We start from the raw sequence: 16,786 nt of genomic DNA on the forward strand, positions 1-16,786 counted from the left end.
CATTCACCATGTCTTTCCTGTTTTGATAGAACAACAATTTAGGAAAGCTAATGCCACAGCTTTTCCCTAAGAGAAGCAGTATTAATTCAGGTCTTTCTCCCCCCCATGCAGTCAGCTACCTTTACAAAAGTTGTAAAAAAAAATTATTATTTTCTTCAAGACTGATGTCCTTTTGCCAAATTTGGTTGAAAATATCCAACAAGCTCAAAAGTTACTGATGAAAAAAAGAGTAACTAAAAAAACTTTGTTTCCCTTGGAAAACACCAAACCCTTCTCCAGAATAAATCAGAGTGAATCCAGTTCAGTTCAACATACTGGTTTCTGTAAAGCTGATATAATCTATTTCTGTGGTGCTCCACATAGCAGTTACAGAGCAATCCCACCAGCAAACGATGTGTGAAAATAGCTGTATCTAAACTTCCTGCTAAGGCCACCACTAAGCCACAGTGTCCCTGTGTGGGGAGCCATCCACAACATGAGCTGGCCCAGGGAGCCCTGCCAAGGCCAGAATATGCACTCCATAGCACACGGGCTGGTGTATGCAGCACCAGGCACAGCCACATACACTCAGCCTTGTCAACATAAGTGACCGTAAGGTAAACAGAAGAGAGATGATGATGAGAAAGAGACTGCTGACTCTGCAAGAGAGAGCGAGCGTTGGGAGAACGATGGCGTGCAAGACGATGCCGCAAACAAGCATCCTGCCATTCATCAGGGAGAGCGGAGGGACGGCTGCATGCGATATGCCCACCGAAGCACAAGGAGAGCCGCTGCTCCTGTTGAGCACTGACCCATGGGGCAACTCAGCAGATTCTGCTTCTCACAGAGGCCAGACGCTGCCAGTCAGCAGACTGGGCTCAGCACTGAGCTCAGCGGGAGCTGCAAGGCCCTGCCACTCACTGAGCACTGCTTTGCCTCAGTGAAAAGCACCAGCTCCTGGCTCCAGGCTCCTACTGAGATCCAAACTCAACAAAGCCAGCAACTCAGCGGGAGCCAGCTGTAGCCCTGGATATAGACATAGCCAATCTGTTCTCAACGAGCACTGATATTGCACCCTTAGAGCACGTCCTGCACTGGTTTAACCCCTGTTCACTTAGGGTGGTCTGCGTCTCTTCAAGGGAGAGCACCATTTGACCTGCGCTGTATGAAAGCCTACTATCTGTTAACGAGACGTTTGCTCTGATGAGGCAGTTAAAATGAGCACACTGCAAAGCCTATAAAAATTATTGACATTCATAGCACCATTAATCAGCTGCACTCATCCTCCAAACTCTACCATCTCGCTGTGAAATGGAAAGCTGCAGGCTTGATTCACTGCAAATCAGCTCAGCTCTGTGCTGTTTTGTCCCGGTCACGTCAGCACCAAACTGGAATGAACAGCCACGGATCAGGCAGGAGATTTGTCTGAACCACTTTGTTTGTTATTCTCCCAGTTAAACCTTGGAAAATCCATTTTTTGCCAGGATCTTTTGCTGTAGTTGTTCCTCCCTTTGGGAAAGATGCTAATTGGCTGTTTATCATCTGGTCAGAAAGGGGAATTGAATATCGCCTGAATGAGTCACAGCCTGCTGGAATTCACTCCTGCCCTTTCCTTAAATTGAGAAGGCACGCATGCCACACACCTGAGTAGAGACACTTCATGAGTAAGGCTTCTTTTCAGTAGAGGTACCTGGCTCATGTTTGCTATTCAACAGGGACTAAAACTTTACAGAATCAGCCATTGGCAGCACTCCCAGGATATTTTTCCATTCGCACATATTTCTAAAAATGTCAATGCCAGTCTAACCATTCTCATCTGGGAAGCCTGACATCAGATGTACATTAGCCCGGGAAAAAAAAATCCAAAATGCAAGCCCCTTCTAAAAAGGAAAACAAATTCAAAGTATGTTACATTGGCTCCTGCCTCTGAGCTCTATGCAAATAACAGGAGGAAATTTTACAGTGTGATTTTACACCCTTGACAATTCAGTTAGAAAATCAGCCAAGGGAATGGTATGGGTTTCAGGGATGAGAAGGAAATGGTATGTGAGATTCTTATTCAGGCCTGATTGCTCTATGTTTGCGTTCGTTACCCAACAGCAGACAAAAAAAGTCCCAGGCAGGCCTTAAGAGCCATGCTTTCCTTACAGTCCTGGAATTAAAACCAGACAGCTAAAGAACACTACATCTGACTGTGGGAGAGCTTCCCCAGGGAGGAAGAATTTTGATTTGAGCATTTTGTTCCAGTCATCAGTCTCTGATTGTTTTCTTTTCCCAATTTGGACCCTTCACACCTTCCCAGCATCACCTGCTTTGCCTGAGAAACTAGTGTATACGAACAAGACATGCTATGCTGCCATTTTGCAAGCTGAGTTTGGGCAATAAGCAATATTGTTTCTACACTCTTCTCCCCACAGCACATGCCACCAGCATGCTATCACTGTAAGAGAGATCTCTGTTTAATTCGGTCTGTCAAGACTCAAGGAAAACAAAGGATATGACTGCAGCCCTTGAGTCTTATCTGAGTAGGATTCCTGGAATGGGACAGAAGTTGACTTCAGTAGGAATAATCCATAATTACAGAGTGAACAGAGAGCAGGATGTGCTCCTGAAATATTTTAAATATATATTTCACTGTCCATGAATGCTGCAATAATGACTTTACAACTTCTCTCTCTAGGGGAAATTAATAAAAAGGCCCCCTCCCCTTACTGGCTCCAATGATGATTTTGTTCACTTACCTCCAGTATGTGTTTGGCTCTTGCATTATACTTTTGCTTTCTTGCAAGTCTACATGTTTTTTACATATCCATTTTAAGTATGTATCCTGTCTCTAAATATTGAATAATACATAAATATGATAAACAGAGTTTTTAACCTTACTCATTGTTGAAACAGACCTTAAAGACTGACGCCCTGACATAAAAAGTTTCATCAGACTTTCCAGGTCGTGGACCTCAGCATTCCAGACCCCAAGTTCTGGTGGTCTTTGCTATAGTCACCTAAGACATGACCCCCACACTAAGACATCTGCCCACTCATCTGCTGGAGAAAATCACCTCCACAGCAGAAATTCCTCAGCCAGCAAGTTCTATTGTCCAGAACATTTGCCATCATCAAACAAGCCTTCAGTACTCGGAAGTCTTGTCCTGCCACTCCTTCTGAAGGATGACAACCTCTGTCAGAGGAGTGAGACAAAGGAGAAAACTGAGTCTTAGGAAAAGGACTATGTTCAGTGGAAGATCATATGGGATGCTCGTGTATACAAAAACTAAAAAATGAAAGCCCATTGATAGGTTCACCTGTCCCTAGTGGTCCCTTCAGAGGGACTTGCTTCTCACCCACTTGTTGGGGTGGTGCAATAATCTTAAATTATTGCAGTTAGAGCTGTCAAGATTCACGAATTACAGTGTCAGAAAAGATTTCAATGGAAGTTTACTTCTAGGCATGCACTTTTACTTCTCAGTCTGACTGAATTTAACTAATGTTCCAGTCCCTGGGGACCACAGCAGAGCCGCTGCTGGCAAATAGATTCACCTTGAAGTTACAGAAGAATTCTAGTGGTGGTCCACTTCCTGCCCGTGCTGGGTGGTCCATGGTTTCTACAGCAATAGAAGCAGTAATACAGTTACACAAGCTTGTAATAGTTTTGCTTCCAGTATTACATCCAAAATCCCAATGCTTTGTAAGGGAAGCTTGGTGATGCTTTCAGACCAGTCCTCACTTGTATGCACATTTTTCTGAGGCTATCTATCTCAATGAATTTAGAGAAGTCAAACCCATTTGGAAGCTAACAATGCTCAGAAAGTACATATTTGTTCTGACCTTTAGTTACTCCCCTTTCAGGTTGTAATTAATTTAGGACCAAATTATCGTTTTAGCATATATGCAAAGGGAAGTAAACTTAACCTACAGTGTAAACACCATCGACTAGCCCAGAAGGGCCTTGTCTGTGTCAGGTACAGGCCAGGCAAACATCTGCAGAAGATCATTTAGGTGAGGCTGACCATCTCTTCAGGAAGGAGGCTGGCCTCAGTGAGATCTCTGCAGGTCTCATTCTGCCTGAATTTCTTTGCATGCAGTTAGGAGTGTCTCCCTACCACCTTCCTTTTTTTTTTCTTTAAGTTTCCAGTTATATTTTCTAGTGCAGCCTGCTGGATAGCAAGAACAGGGGATGTGGTTGGCCATCAGGGCCTCAACTGTTCCTAAGCAGAATTATAAGATGCAGTGACTGAAACACAAGGTATAACCTACACTAGGGCTGTGCAAACAGGAAAATCAGTCAGTCAAAAAACAAAGCAACAGTATCCTGCCCTCACTGTCAGATTCACTTGTGCTCCTCCATTTGCACTTAGAAAAGTCGGGGGGTTGTGTGGTGACTTTTAGTATAGTTGTATATACAAGAGCTCAGGTGGAAGCAGAATTAGATGAAAACAGATTTCTGCAGAAATAATTGTGCTCAATGAATAGAGACTCATTATTGTTTAAAGTAAGAAAGTACCAGCAGGGCAAACATGTAAAGCTTTTAAGATACTCCAAGAAATTGCCTGAGGGCAAGATGCAATGTAGCATCAAAGCAGGGCATACTTCTCAGCCCTAAGTGTGAAACTGAGCAATATCTACACTTGTCAGTTAAACAGTTTGAGGGAATCTTCCCAGGCAATTAATCACAACCAACTATACTCTTAAAGGCTCCTGGTCACACATGCAAGTCTGTACCAGAGAGCTCTCTCCCAAATACTTCCTAGGCACAATCTGGGAATCAGCACAGGCCAGGAACTGAGCCTATTAGGCAGTCTGCCTCCGGCCACCTTATTTTAGAGGGAGAGTCTAACAGTATGAACACAGGCTGTTGCACGCCAATTGGCCTCAGTGCCAGAAAATGGTCCTGGGCACATTTTAGATGCACATAATATGGATGCAGTCAGGATGTCTATGAGAATTCATATCTCCTCCTTAGTGGAATATCCAGCTTCCTTATTAAGAACAGAAGCTACCCCATTTTCTACTAGCAAGAAGCAGTGCAAATTCCATTTTGAAATGCACAGTGTTTCCAAGCCTTCCAGAGGGATTTCTCTCTCATGCTCCAAAATTCTACGCTCCTCAGCCTCTGCTCTGTTATCAGTATGCAACACTGAGATCCTTCTTACATCCTCTGGTATTCTTCCGGCACCTGCTTAAGATCGTTTCAATTCAGAATGTCAAGAAGACAACTAAAATCTGAAGAAAAAAAAAATCCTCCAAAACCCAACCAGGACAAGCTTGTGAACACTGTTACGCAGCCAAATGAATTCTGCTATCAGAGCAAAACTATCAGACCAAGTTAGAAAATTAATTAGCTTCTAATAATAAATTACTTTTTTCCATTGTGTAATAATAAAAATATTTAGCATTACTGCAATAGTTTATCTGTTGCAACCACTATATGTGAGCAAGCTATGCATACCTGTCAGTGCTCCTCTGTGCTTCATGAGTCACAGAGATAGATAGGGCCACTGAAGAATTGGTGCTGTTCTCAGCTCCAGAGAAATCCAGATTGAAATGCCTTGGCTACAGAGTTTTTGCCCAGGTTTGGGGCATCTCTAAATATTCAACACACTGGCATCAGAGCCACTGAAGTTAGCATCTTAACCCAAGGAACGGGTCATTTAGAGATACCCTGTGAGAAAAGTGGGTTGTGGCAATCTAACCGAAATTTTGCTATTTACTAAGACTTACTCCACCAGGCCTGCAGTAAGATGCCAGTGTCTGCTTTGGATCCACACTTTAGCACACTCTCCTGAAGACAGGTACCTGTATCCTTTCTTTCAAAGCACTGAGCAGACTTTTAAAACATGATCCTGAGAGATACTGTGTAGGTATTTTGCCCAGTAGCTAAAATCCAGAAACAACTTTGGGAGCCACCATCCCTTTCTTAGGCGAATGCCCCGATATCTCAGCTATAGGCTCCTACCCTTCCCCGTGCTTCTTATTTGGCTCGAGGAATGTTGTCTCCTTCAAAGCACAGGGGCTAAGCTTTAGCTAGAGGGTATTCCTTCCCAGGACAATCTTTGTCACCCTTCAACTGACCATTTCTTTGCATCAGTTCTCTGCATGGCCAGAATTTCTCAGCATGTTAAAGACTATATTTCCTAATTAAAACATTCCTAGAATTAATTGCATAATAATAAAATAATAATAGTAATAACAACAAGTTCACATTAACCTTTCTTGTCTTTAAGTAAGCCTCTTATGCAGCACTGCCTTGAAAATTATAGTGTTTTCTGAACTAAGGAACTCATAAAATCTGTTCTGCAAATTCACATTAAAGCCTTCCCTCAATTACACGCCCTCAGATTTTCAAATCACTTTAAACAAGACAGAAAAAAATTATAAGGCTACACTGCTTAAATAATTCGAATAATTTTCAGCTGCACCCCCTCCTCAATCACATGCATTTCTGCTTACAATTAAACAGGGAGGAGGGAGAGGAAGAGGAGGTGGAAGAGGTTTTAAATTTGTTGAACTTCCTTGAGAGAATTAAGTAAGGTAGAATCTAACTAATCCCTACTAACTCTGGAGGGAGCAAAGAAGACCCTGGTATGGATTTGTGAGATTTTCTGAGGGAATTACTAAATGCTAGGACAGCACCATTGAAGTGCAACCATACAAAGGAAGGAATTTTAACATTACCAACCTCTGGTCTCTGTACTCACCTCAGACCCTTAGATAGCTGTGCTACCAATCTGGTATATTTAAATTGCAGCACTTCCTCCAGTATCTTCATACAAACTGCAACCCTGAATATGACTATTTATTATGCAACCGTATTCTCATGAGAAGAGCTGCAAGGTTTCATTGTACTCCTCGCCTGCAGGAAACAGGCTACACAGAAACTGGCCACACTGCCCAGCCTGGGTGGGAGATGTGATCTGACAGAAGAGACCATATGTTTCAACAACATTTATCTCCAAACTGGCTTTGTCAGAAAACTGGAGAAGGGTAGAATTACCACTGTCCTGAGAGGGAAATTATTACGGATTTCCATCCAAGGTGGCTTCTCTAGCAATATGCTTGCCTATGTCAATTTTAAGACAACCACCTCTAGCAACACATCCATCTGAAACTGAAGGGAGGCAGCTGTAGAATGCCCAGCACTAATCACATCTACTACGTACAGCAGCAGGACAGCTCTGCCACTTACTGCTTTGCAGTAACGACTGCTATCGCTATGAAATATACTGTGTGATCTAAGTGAAGGGAGGAAGTGAGCAGTGACGTATTAAGCCAAAGGGTAAGAGCCAGGGTAATCCAAGAACAAAATAAGAGAAGGCAAAAATGCAAATCACTCCTATTTTCAGAAGCAACTCTTCATCTTAGATCTCCACCTTCTCAGATAATATCAGTGAAGACTGGGGAACCCTGAGTCTAAGTCATTACTCATGTGAGAAGGACTGCAATGGGTACATAAACTACAGAGGAGAAAACAACACACAATGTTTTTAAAAAAAAAAGCAGTTATCCTTGGCTGCTTAAAAGCTGTTTGCCACAAGATGGCAAATGACAGTATCCATGGCACACTGTAGTTGAAAAACAGAAATGAGATATATCTTTCTTTTTCATCTGCTGTGTGTCAGACAAGTGTTACAACCTGGACTGATTTCTTTGGAAACTTCCTCCTGATGACAGTGAACATGAGTGAATTACTAATACAGAAAAGAATTTGCAGATTACTTTTGGTAAATTCTAAATTCTATCTGGAAAATTATTAATTCTGCAGTAATCATATAGACTATGCGTGCTGGCAAGCCCTTGCTCTTATGGAAACACTTTGTTGCCAGCTAGGAAGGTTATTAATTTTACTATTAGATCAGGGCATTTCTGGAAATCAGGTCAATTTGCTGAAAATTCAAAGTAACATTGTTCCATTGGAAAGGGTAACCTCATTTTCACATCACACCAAGTCAAATAAAGAGAAATTCACTGAAAACAAAGGACGTTGCAACAGAAACAAGATTGCAGTCAGAGCCATTGGATTTTCATGGTGCTGTTTTTGGCGCTGCCTCAGCCAGGCAATGGGTGAGAACAAAATTCAGGTATCTGTCCCCAGCACAAAGTTTTTAAAGAAAGCCCCAAAGCTGGCAATGCAAATCTAGTCCTAAATTGGACTACCTGTTCATTGTGCCCTGGAGTGGGATTTTAAAGTGCAAATTGGCAAACTCTTTGCTGAGTCAGATTCATCACATCATTGGCAAAAATATGTGATTACCTTACAGAGGGCAGCTGAGCTGTAAGTTCAAAGGAAAGTGGCACGCAAGCTGTTACAAGCACAGAATCAAGTTCCGTGCATTTACAACAGCGGGGAACAAAACAAAGTTAGTCAGTGCTGATACTGTAGTGAGAATCTGGAGCTGTAGTTACTGGGTTCCATCCTTAGGTGATTCCAACAAAGCTATGCTAACCACAGAAACATGCTTACGTGCAGTACTTAGGAAGAGAGAAAAGAGCTTTTATTACATCAGTTGGTTTTACTGAGAAAAGAAAAAAAATGCTTCCAGGTAAACAAGCCATCTTCAAGGCACTGGTTCACAACAGCTCTGGGTCTGTCCCTGGTTTCATCTTTTTCAGCCCTGGTAAAAATACAGTACAGATACCTGGGAATCAAAAAATACCAAATAAGGATACTACATTACTAGATTACAGAAGCGAGAAAGCACTGCAATATATACTGTGTATGAACGCTGTTTTTTCTTTAAACAAGTTGATATTTATCTTTGCAACTTCTAATCCCAATTCATTCTTTAGTCATATTGTTATGAGCTTTACTTTTTTCCTATTCCAATTAACATAAAGTTTCTTATTTCATATCATTTTAATGATGCCATACCCACATTTTTGACAATGTTTCATCACACAAATATGGGGGTTGTTCTGGCCAATGGACCCACAGGTCCTCCCACGGGAGAATTTCTGTGTTTATTCACACTATGAGTTGACACACTGACGTCAGACAGCATAACCCAGCATAACTATTAGCACCCTTAGGTCCCAAATTAAGGCAAGAGCAACAGAAATTCAACAAGCTGACAAGGAGAACTGGGGAGCAGTTAATGCATACAGCAAGAAAGTGAAAAAAAACCCCAACCTTACAAAAGCTACAAATACACTAAACGGCATGTTCTTAAAAATATTTTGTGGTGCTGAATATTACATAAGCCTTGGCGGGATGATTTGGAACAATGATTTTGATTGTTTATAGGCTATATTATTATAAAGACCTTTTCTATTTCATTTTTTAAACGTTTGTAGCTAAGTTAGCTTACGGAGGGAGGTTAGTGAAACCAATGGTCACACAAGGACAGGCTAAAGCTGCACCAAAGGCAGGCAGACACTGTTAAAGCTTTATCTCATCGTTTCCTTGCTGCTCCTCTGTCCTGAACAGGATCAACCTTGTTATTAGCGAGGTCTCTCCGACACGCTGACTGCCATACAAGATACCGATTCCATCACTGGCCAAGTAGCAAGGCCAAAGTCTTGATTAGGTCTTTAAAGCCCTCCTTTCATTATGCCCTAAGCATGGCAGCAATCTGCCAGCAGGCCCTTGTCAAACAAATTTCACTACTCGTCATGACCTCTTGCCAAATGACCTGAACAAATCTCAGTTAGGTAGCTACATTCCTCACTACGGCTAAGTGGCATTGTTGCGTGCCCCTAAATGGTCTCCCTGTTTTACCTCAGAACTAGCTTCACTGATACGTTTCAGAAGAGTAAGGCTTTTTGCCTACATATATATCTTCCGTGAGACTGAAAGTGCACCAGTATTTGCTTTGTTACCTAATTAGAGGTGAACGGCAGTGCGTGGAGAGGGTAAGCTACTGCAGAGCAGTGCTCAGCGTGCTGTGAATCAAGAGCCCCCATCACCACCACCACCGAACAGCGGTGTTTGCAGCACGAGAGGTCAGGGAACAGCCAGCAGAAGTGCCATTTTCTCCTTACAGAGTCCAAATAAAAAGAGCACACAAAAGAGGGATTTGTCGTGCTGCTCAAAGCAGCATTAGCTCTCCCTCTGTTGTTCAGTGACCCCACCAGATGGGTCACAGTGCACAGATGCTGGCATACAGCCTTTGCCTGCAGAGCCGCCAAAAGCCATGCAAGACACTAGAAAGGAGACCACAGAGTGAATGTCTCTCCTCCCTTCCCTCCCTCCCTAAGATCTCACATTTTAGATGTCCCAGTCCAGCCAAGCCCACTCATTTTTCTGCCTCTTCTAGCCCTCTCCCCCTTTGAAAAGCTCAGTCTTCCCTTCTCCAGCCTTTTCTTTACCATTTACTATTGTTTTACATTTACATTTACCATTGTTCATAAAGTGCTAGGAGATGAATGGTGTTATATAACTGCTAGTTGTTTTATCATTTTTTAGAGTGATGGAAAAGTAAAATGGGAATGTAGACTCCCCTTGAGGCCAGGCTAAGCAAACTAAACTTACATTTAGTTACTGGTGATCCAAAACAATATTCACTTCAGTATCCCCAAAATGGAAGAATGGAAGGGTATTGCATTTTGGTACATACTGTCCCGCACAAAATGACAAGCCATTAATAACTATGGCATATAGGCATGTGTGGGGTGAGAAATCTTCCGTGATGTAGCTCCTAGTCAAAAGAGTTTACAAAAAAGTGTCAGTCTGGGGTTTTTTTTTATGTTTGCAATGATTTGCTATTCATTAGGCTCTGTTATCTTGTGGCTTTTGATATTCCAAAGAGGTTTTATTCAGCTTGCCAGCTTGCTTTTCATTCCAGGTCAGCTAACATAAAATCAGTAATGGTTTGGACAGATTTCCTCCTTGTAATGAGCCTAGAATTGGCATACATAGCCTAGACTCTCTTCCTGTTTCACATTTACAGGAGCTTTTTCAGAGTGATTTGGTTCTCTCTTTCTCTCATATTCTTTTGCGGCAGAAATTTGCATCGGCATGTTACGAGGCTTCTGCACTGTTTGTATCCCTGGCACAGATACTGAACTTAATGAAGTTTCTTGACACCAAAATCAATTACAGCAAAAGCAGGTTCTCACTGCTGGAAAGCACAATTACACTCTCATCCAGGCCAAAGTTGCAATCCTTCATGCAGACAATCCTAGTACTCGGTTTGCAACTGATCATGTCAAGAGGACTGCCCTGATGAGTAGTGGCTGCAGGAATAGGCGCTCTTTCTGTAGTAAGAATCTGGTGTTCTGATTACAGTGCCCTGCACTTGTTTTCAGGCTCACAGACTGTACCACGTACCTACATATTTGCACCAAAGTCCAATGGGAACTGATGGCTCTAAGGTTTCAGCAGGGTATGTAGTTCATCTTTAAGTAACAATCTCAAAGATCAGTGCATTTAAAATACCTGCTGAACAATGCTTTACTTAAGCATGTGATGTGCTTAAAGCTGAGCCCATGCTAAATGCTCTGCTGAACTGTGATCTAACCATGTTTCTGGTCGTATTACTCAGTGTCTGGCAGCAACCTCTCTCATTAGAAAGCAAATCCTTTACTGCCTTATAAGCCAATAAAAATTATGCATCCTTGTAAAGAAGGTGTCAAAGCCGAGTTTGCCTGAACTGTGCTTGACCACTGTTTAGAAAGCCAAGCCAAACAAATATTTTCGACCATATTTTGAGAATAATTGGTTTTATTTTTATTGGAAAGTTCTGTTGTTTTATTATGGAAAAATGCAGCATGTTCAAACTGAAGGTCGAGGAATGATTTGACATAGAACCCTGTGCAGCAATCAGGGTATTTTGCTCTCATAGAGCTTGATCTTGATTGGGAGAAATTCTACTCTCAGTTATAGCAGGGCACAGACGCTGGAATCCAGAGCTGAATTTTGCAGACTGGTTCCAGTGGGAAGTTAAAGGCCCCCAGCACCTTGCAAGACCAAGTCCTGTGGTATCTCTGCAAACATGAAGTAGGGTTCAACAAGCAGTCGTGATAATCTAACAGTTCACTGCCACTGAAGGGTGAGGATTTCACTCCTCCCTGCTTCCTCACTTCCCTGCACCGCTGACCTTGCCCATCCCTTCCTTGCACTGGCTCTGGCGCTCACTTGCTTTCCAACTCACTAATTTGACAGAAGATGATCTACTTCGTTGTTGTTGTTGTTGCTGCACTGGATTTGCTGCCAGATCAGTGAGCTCAAACAGCTCCTGGAAGAGAAGGCAGCACATGCACATGTACTTGCACGAGGACAGAACCAGTTCAGGGTAAGCAACAAAAGGACACACAATGGGAGGAAAAAAACTGAAAAGGAAGGAGGAAGATAAGGCCTTCCCTTTCCATCAGCAATGGGCTTTGAAGATCAGCTCAACTCACTCCCCATAGCCCTGATCTGCTTTCAGCTACATCAGTTTTACACCAGTGTTACTTCACTAATTGCAGTAATTACTGTTATGTAATTCAGATCATTAATATCCAGAAACTCTGGCCGTAAGCAGGGTTCTACTGCTAAAGAAGATACTATATATACACATTGCCCCTGCTCTGAGGAGCCGACAGTCTAATCCAGCACAATGTGCAACTGGAAGAGCAAACTATGGAAGATAAAAGTGGTCAGGAAGGTGGGGGTAATAATTAGAGGAAGGCACAACCAAAATTTCATCCTGAAAGACCCACTGCGTTGTTTGGTACTTATTCAGGGGAGTGGCATGGATTTAACCACTGAAAGTAAATCAAACTATTTGCCTGAGCAAAAAGCTTGACTATAAGTCCATTAACGATCTAGATCCCAGCATGTGCAACGGGCAATTATACCACTTGTTTCATTTTAGATTCAGTCTCACCAAAGGGCTAATTCTGCACTTCACCTGGATGCAAAAACTCTCACTAAAGCAAACAGGAGATCTGCCTGTGTCTGGAGTGCAGCTGGACTGGCCACTTTGTCTGCCAGTTTTGTGGCAGACAGTTTCTCAGCATACATCATCATCATTCCCCATCTAAATAAACAAGCAAATCAACCAAGAAACCAACATCTAAAAGTAATGTGAAAGATCCTGTTCTCTATTATCAGATTCAACGTCCTTCCTCCTCACCCCAGGGTTTTGGACTGAGCTCTGTGTGACAGTTCTTTATACCAAACATGAAAAATATTACTTGCTTGGCACTTACCATGCCTGTTTTAATGAATAGGAAGGAAAAACTACATGCATTTCGCCATTATCATTAAACGGCAATGGTAAGGGACAGGTAAGCAGAATTTGTGTCTGGACGAGAGAATGTCAAAGCACTGTTTTGCAAAGCTGATTTAAATTTATCACAGTACATATATCTGAGGTACTTGCATAAATTATAATCCTGATTTAGTATTGACTTAGTTGTATTAGAAAATTTGTTAGAAACAAACCTTAAGCGTTGACAATCAAGACTTCTCTTTCTGCTAGTCTTGCTGAGCCACTGTATGTGGTAAAGGCATGAAGCATCCTTCAGCGATAAAACGGACGTTGAGGGGAAAACAGAGGTGTCCTTTGCGAGAAAAATGGTAACACAGGTCTTTGATTTAAAGTAAAGAAACAACTTTGTGTCAGTCTTCACTAGCAAGCTGTAGTGCTGTGTTATCACGATGAAGATAATGTGTCATTCGTCTTTCAACAACATCTTAACTGTAAAATCCACAGCACTGAAAAGGTTTTGTTTGGAAATAAAAGAAAACAAGGATGTGTTTTGATGAAAGGTGATGCTTTCCGTCTGAGTCCAAGATATAAGCCACGCAATGGTTATTTAAGTAGCACGGCATGCCATGTTAGACTCTTAAATGCTGTCTGTTTCCAGTCTATGATAATTAAAACCAGTGAACTGTGTACACAAATGGATACATAAAGGTGACTGATACACATGCCAAAGTAATGTGGAGTGTACAATGAAAATAGTTTTGCAGATACTGCACTCATATTCTACTTTCTTGTTGTATCTAGCCACTCCCTCATGTTTTTGATCTGTTGTGCACTTGGATCGAAACCAGTAACAGCAGAGAATAATTTTTTTTTTCGGTCTCAAAAATATAACGAAGGTATAAAACTGTAAAACTACACAAAAAAAAAAAAGCTGCACATACATTTTTTTGAGTGGGGACAGTAAGCACAGGACTGAATTATTTAGAAATTCTGAAACAGTAAGGTAATTAATAAAATTATTTATAAAGTATATCTACAATATTTAATAATTTAAGGCTCACAAGAAACTAACATATCAATGACAATAAAAGTTTTCTGCTACAGGGTTAAAAGCACCAAATTCACTTCACATACTAGATAACCAGATCTGTACTGATCACAAGTGGAAAACTCTGAAAGTGCTGATCTGCTAATGTTCCTAGTGCTTTATCGATGTCGTATTTCACAGGAATAAGAAATCCCCTTTCATCCATAAATACAGTTATACAGATACAAAATATATTGGAGTAACTTCAGTTTGAAACTACAGTACAAAAAACCTCAACCTCCCTGCCCCCTCAATCCATTCATTCTCCACACACACATCCCCCAACCCTTTAATATTAAACTTGGAGCAACTGAATTGGTTACAAATGACCCATTTAAAACCAACAACCATTTGCTAAAATAAGTTTCTACAAATTAGATTTTGCACTGTTGTAATTTACCAGCTCCTGCATCATGGAGCGTAGCTTATTCTTAGTCTATTTTAAAAATAGGTGACCCTTTGTGTCATGGAAAAAGAACATAAAAACATGTATTCCTGGAGGACTACTCAGGACAGTGATCAATTTATAAAATATAGCCTGAATTAAAAAACTAATTGTTACCAAAAGAATAATTATAGTAGTAAATTTCTGACACCAGCAAATCCTTCTGCATCTCTGAACTCTAACTCTCTCCGGTCCTTACAGGTCTGTTTCCCTATTGGTGTCCAGACAGAGAGCATAGAGGGATTTTCTGAGATCTACGTTACTTTTTGCTTTGATATTGGTTTTCTCTAAGGAGCTGGTGCCATTGTTGAACCCCTCACTGTTTTCCAAGTGCACAAGAGATTTGTTCAGAGAGTTTCTACTGGATCTTCTCTTCACATCTCCCCCCGCTGTGCTGCCCTGAGCACTACTGTGTTCATCTTTGAGGATGGCTTGCTCTTCATGATCAGTCTCTCGGTGGTAGAAGTAATTGAAGTTGGATACAATGACAGGGACAGGCAGGGCAATGGTGAGCACACCTGCGATGGCACACAAGGAACCCACAATCTTGCCCCCCACGGTGACAGGTCGCATATCGCCATAGCCCACAGTGGTCATGGTAACCACTGCCCACCAGAAAGCATCAGGGATGCTGGAGAAATGAGACTCAGGGTCATCAGCCTCAGCAAAGTAGACAGCACTGGAGAAGAGGATCACCCCAATAAAGAGGAAGAAGATGAGGAGGCCCAGCTCCCTCATGCTGGCTTTCAAAGTCTGTCCCAAGATCTGCAGACCCTTGGAGTGCCTGGAGAGCTTGAAGATCCTGAAGACCCTGACCAGGCGAATAACTCTGAGGATGGCCAGGGACATGGCTTGCTGCTGGCCCCCGCCTCCATTGCCACTGCCAGCCCCGGGCTGCTCATGGGCCAGCTCTGTGCCCAGGGTGATGAAGTAGGGGATGATGGCCACGATGTCAATGATGTTCATGATGTTGCGGGAGAACTCGGGCTTGCTGGGGCAGGCAAAGAAGCGGACGAGGAGCTCAAAGGTGAACCAGATCACGCAGGTGGTCTCGATGACGAAGAAGGGGTCAGAGAGGCTACTGGGTGGCTGCATGGGCGCAGAGTCCCCGGTCGTGCCATTCAAACCTCCACTTTGTGGGGGCAGGGGCACAGGCATCTCCCTCTCATCCCTGAATTCTGGCAGGGTCTCCAGGCAGAAGGTGATGATGGAGATGAGGATGACCAGCACGGAGACGATGGCGATGGCCCGTGCTGAGCCGGAGCTCTCGGGGTACTCAAAGATGAGCCAGACCTGGCGCTGGAACTCGTTGCGGGGCAGGGGCTTCTCCTCCTCTTTGATGAAGCCCTCATCCTCCCGGAAGCGCTCCATGGCCTCCTCACCCAGCTGGTAGAAGCGGATCTCGTCGGCGAAGACGTCGATGGAGACATTGACGGGCCGGCGGAGCTTGCCCCCGGACTGGTAGAAGTAGAGGATCCCGTCAAAGCTGGGCCGGTTCCGGTCGAAGAAGTACTCGTTGCGGAGCGGGTCGAAGTAGCGCATGCGCTTATCCGGGTCTCCCAGCAGCGTGTTGGGGAACTGGTTGAGGGTGCCCAGCTGGGTCTCGAAGCGCAGCCCCGAGATGTTGATCAGCACCCGCTGGTGGTGCATGACGCCCCGGCTCGCCGCCGCCACCGCCTCCTCCTCCTCCTCTTCGCCCGCCGCCGCCATGGCCATGCCCCGGCGGTGCCCCCCTTCCTCCGGGGGGCCCATCTCCACGGCCGCACCGGGGCGCGGGGCGCGCGGCGGCGGTTGGGGCGGCGGTTGGGGCGGCGGGGGGGCTTCGCACGCCGCCGCCTGGCCGTTGGGGCTGCCCGCGCTGCCGCTGCGGCGCCTCCCGCCGCCTCCCCGGGGGGCCGGCGGGGGCCGGTCCCGCTCCTCGTCCGCCGGCGGCGGCGGAGGCGGAGGCGGCGGCGGCGTGGCGCCCTCCTTGCCGTCGCTCAGCCACGGCGCGGCGGCAGCGGCGGAGCCGACGATGTGGAGCAAGTCGCCCCGCCGCCGGGCCCGGGCGCTGCCGCCGCCACCGCCGCCGCCGGCCGCGGCATCCTCGCCGCCCGCGATGGCCGTGGCGCCGCCGTTCTCCAGAGTCACCAGCGCGATCTCCAT

The 16,786-nt window shown here is 44.1% G+C and overlaps 1 protein-coding gene across 2 annotated transcripts in view; it reads right to left on the reverse strand.

Annotated features, from left to right (window-relative positions):
* Positions 1–16,786, reverse strand: part of LOC142089449 (potassium voltage-gated channel subfamily A member 5-like) — a 31,713-nt gene extending 14,927 nt beyond the window's left edge. Inside the window, exons 1-2 of one of the 2 annotated variants that reach the window (XR_012676228.1) lie at positions 13,343–13,477; positions 8,541–8,612 (exon numbers count right to left, since the gene is read on the reverse strand). Coding sequence is in view for 1 of the 2 variants with exons in the window: in XM_075166068.1 (XP_075022169.1) it covers positions 14,837–16,786 (1,950 nt within the window). In the remaining variant the exon portion in view is untranslated. Of the gene's footprint in view, positions 1–8,540; positions 8,613–13,342 lie in introns of those variants that run through there. The other variant, XM_075166068.1, reaches the window with a different exon arrangement.

The sequence above is a fragment of the Calonectris borealis genome, chromosome 1 (assembly GCF_964195595.1).
Source record: "Calonectris borealis chromosome 1, bCalBor7.hap1.2, whole genome shotgun sequence".
Lineage (NCBI taxonomy): Eukaryota > Metazoa > Chordata > Aves > Procellariiformes > Procellariidae > Calonectris > Calonectris borealis.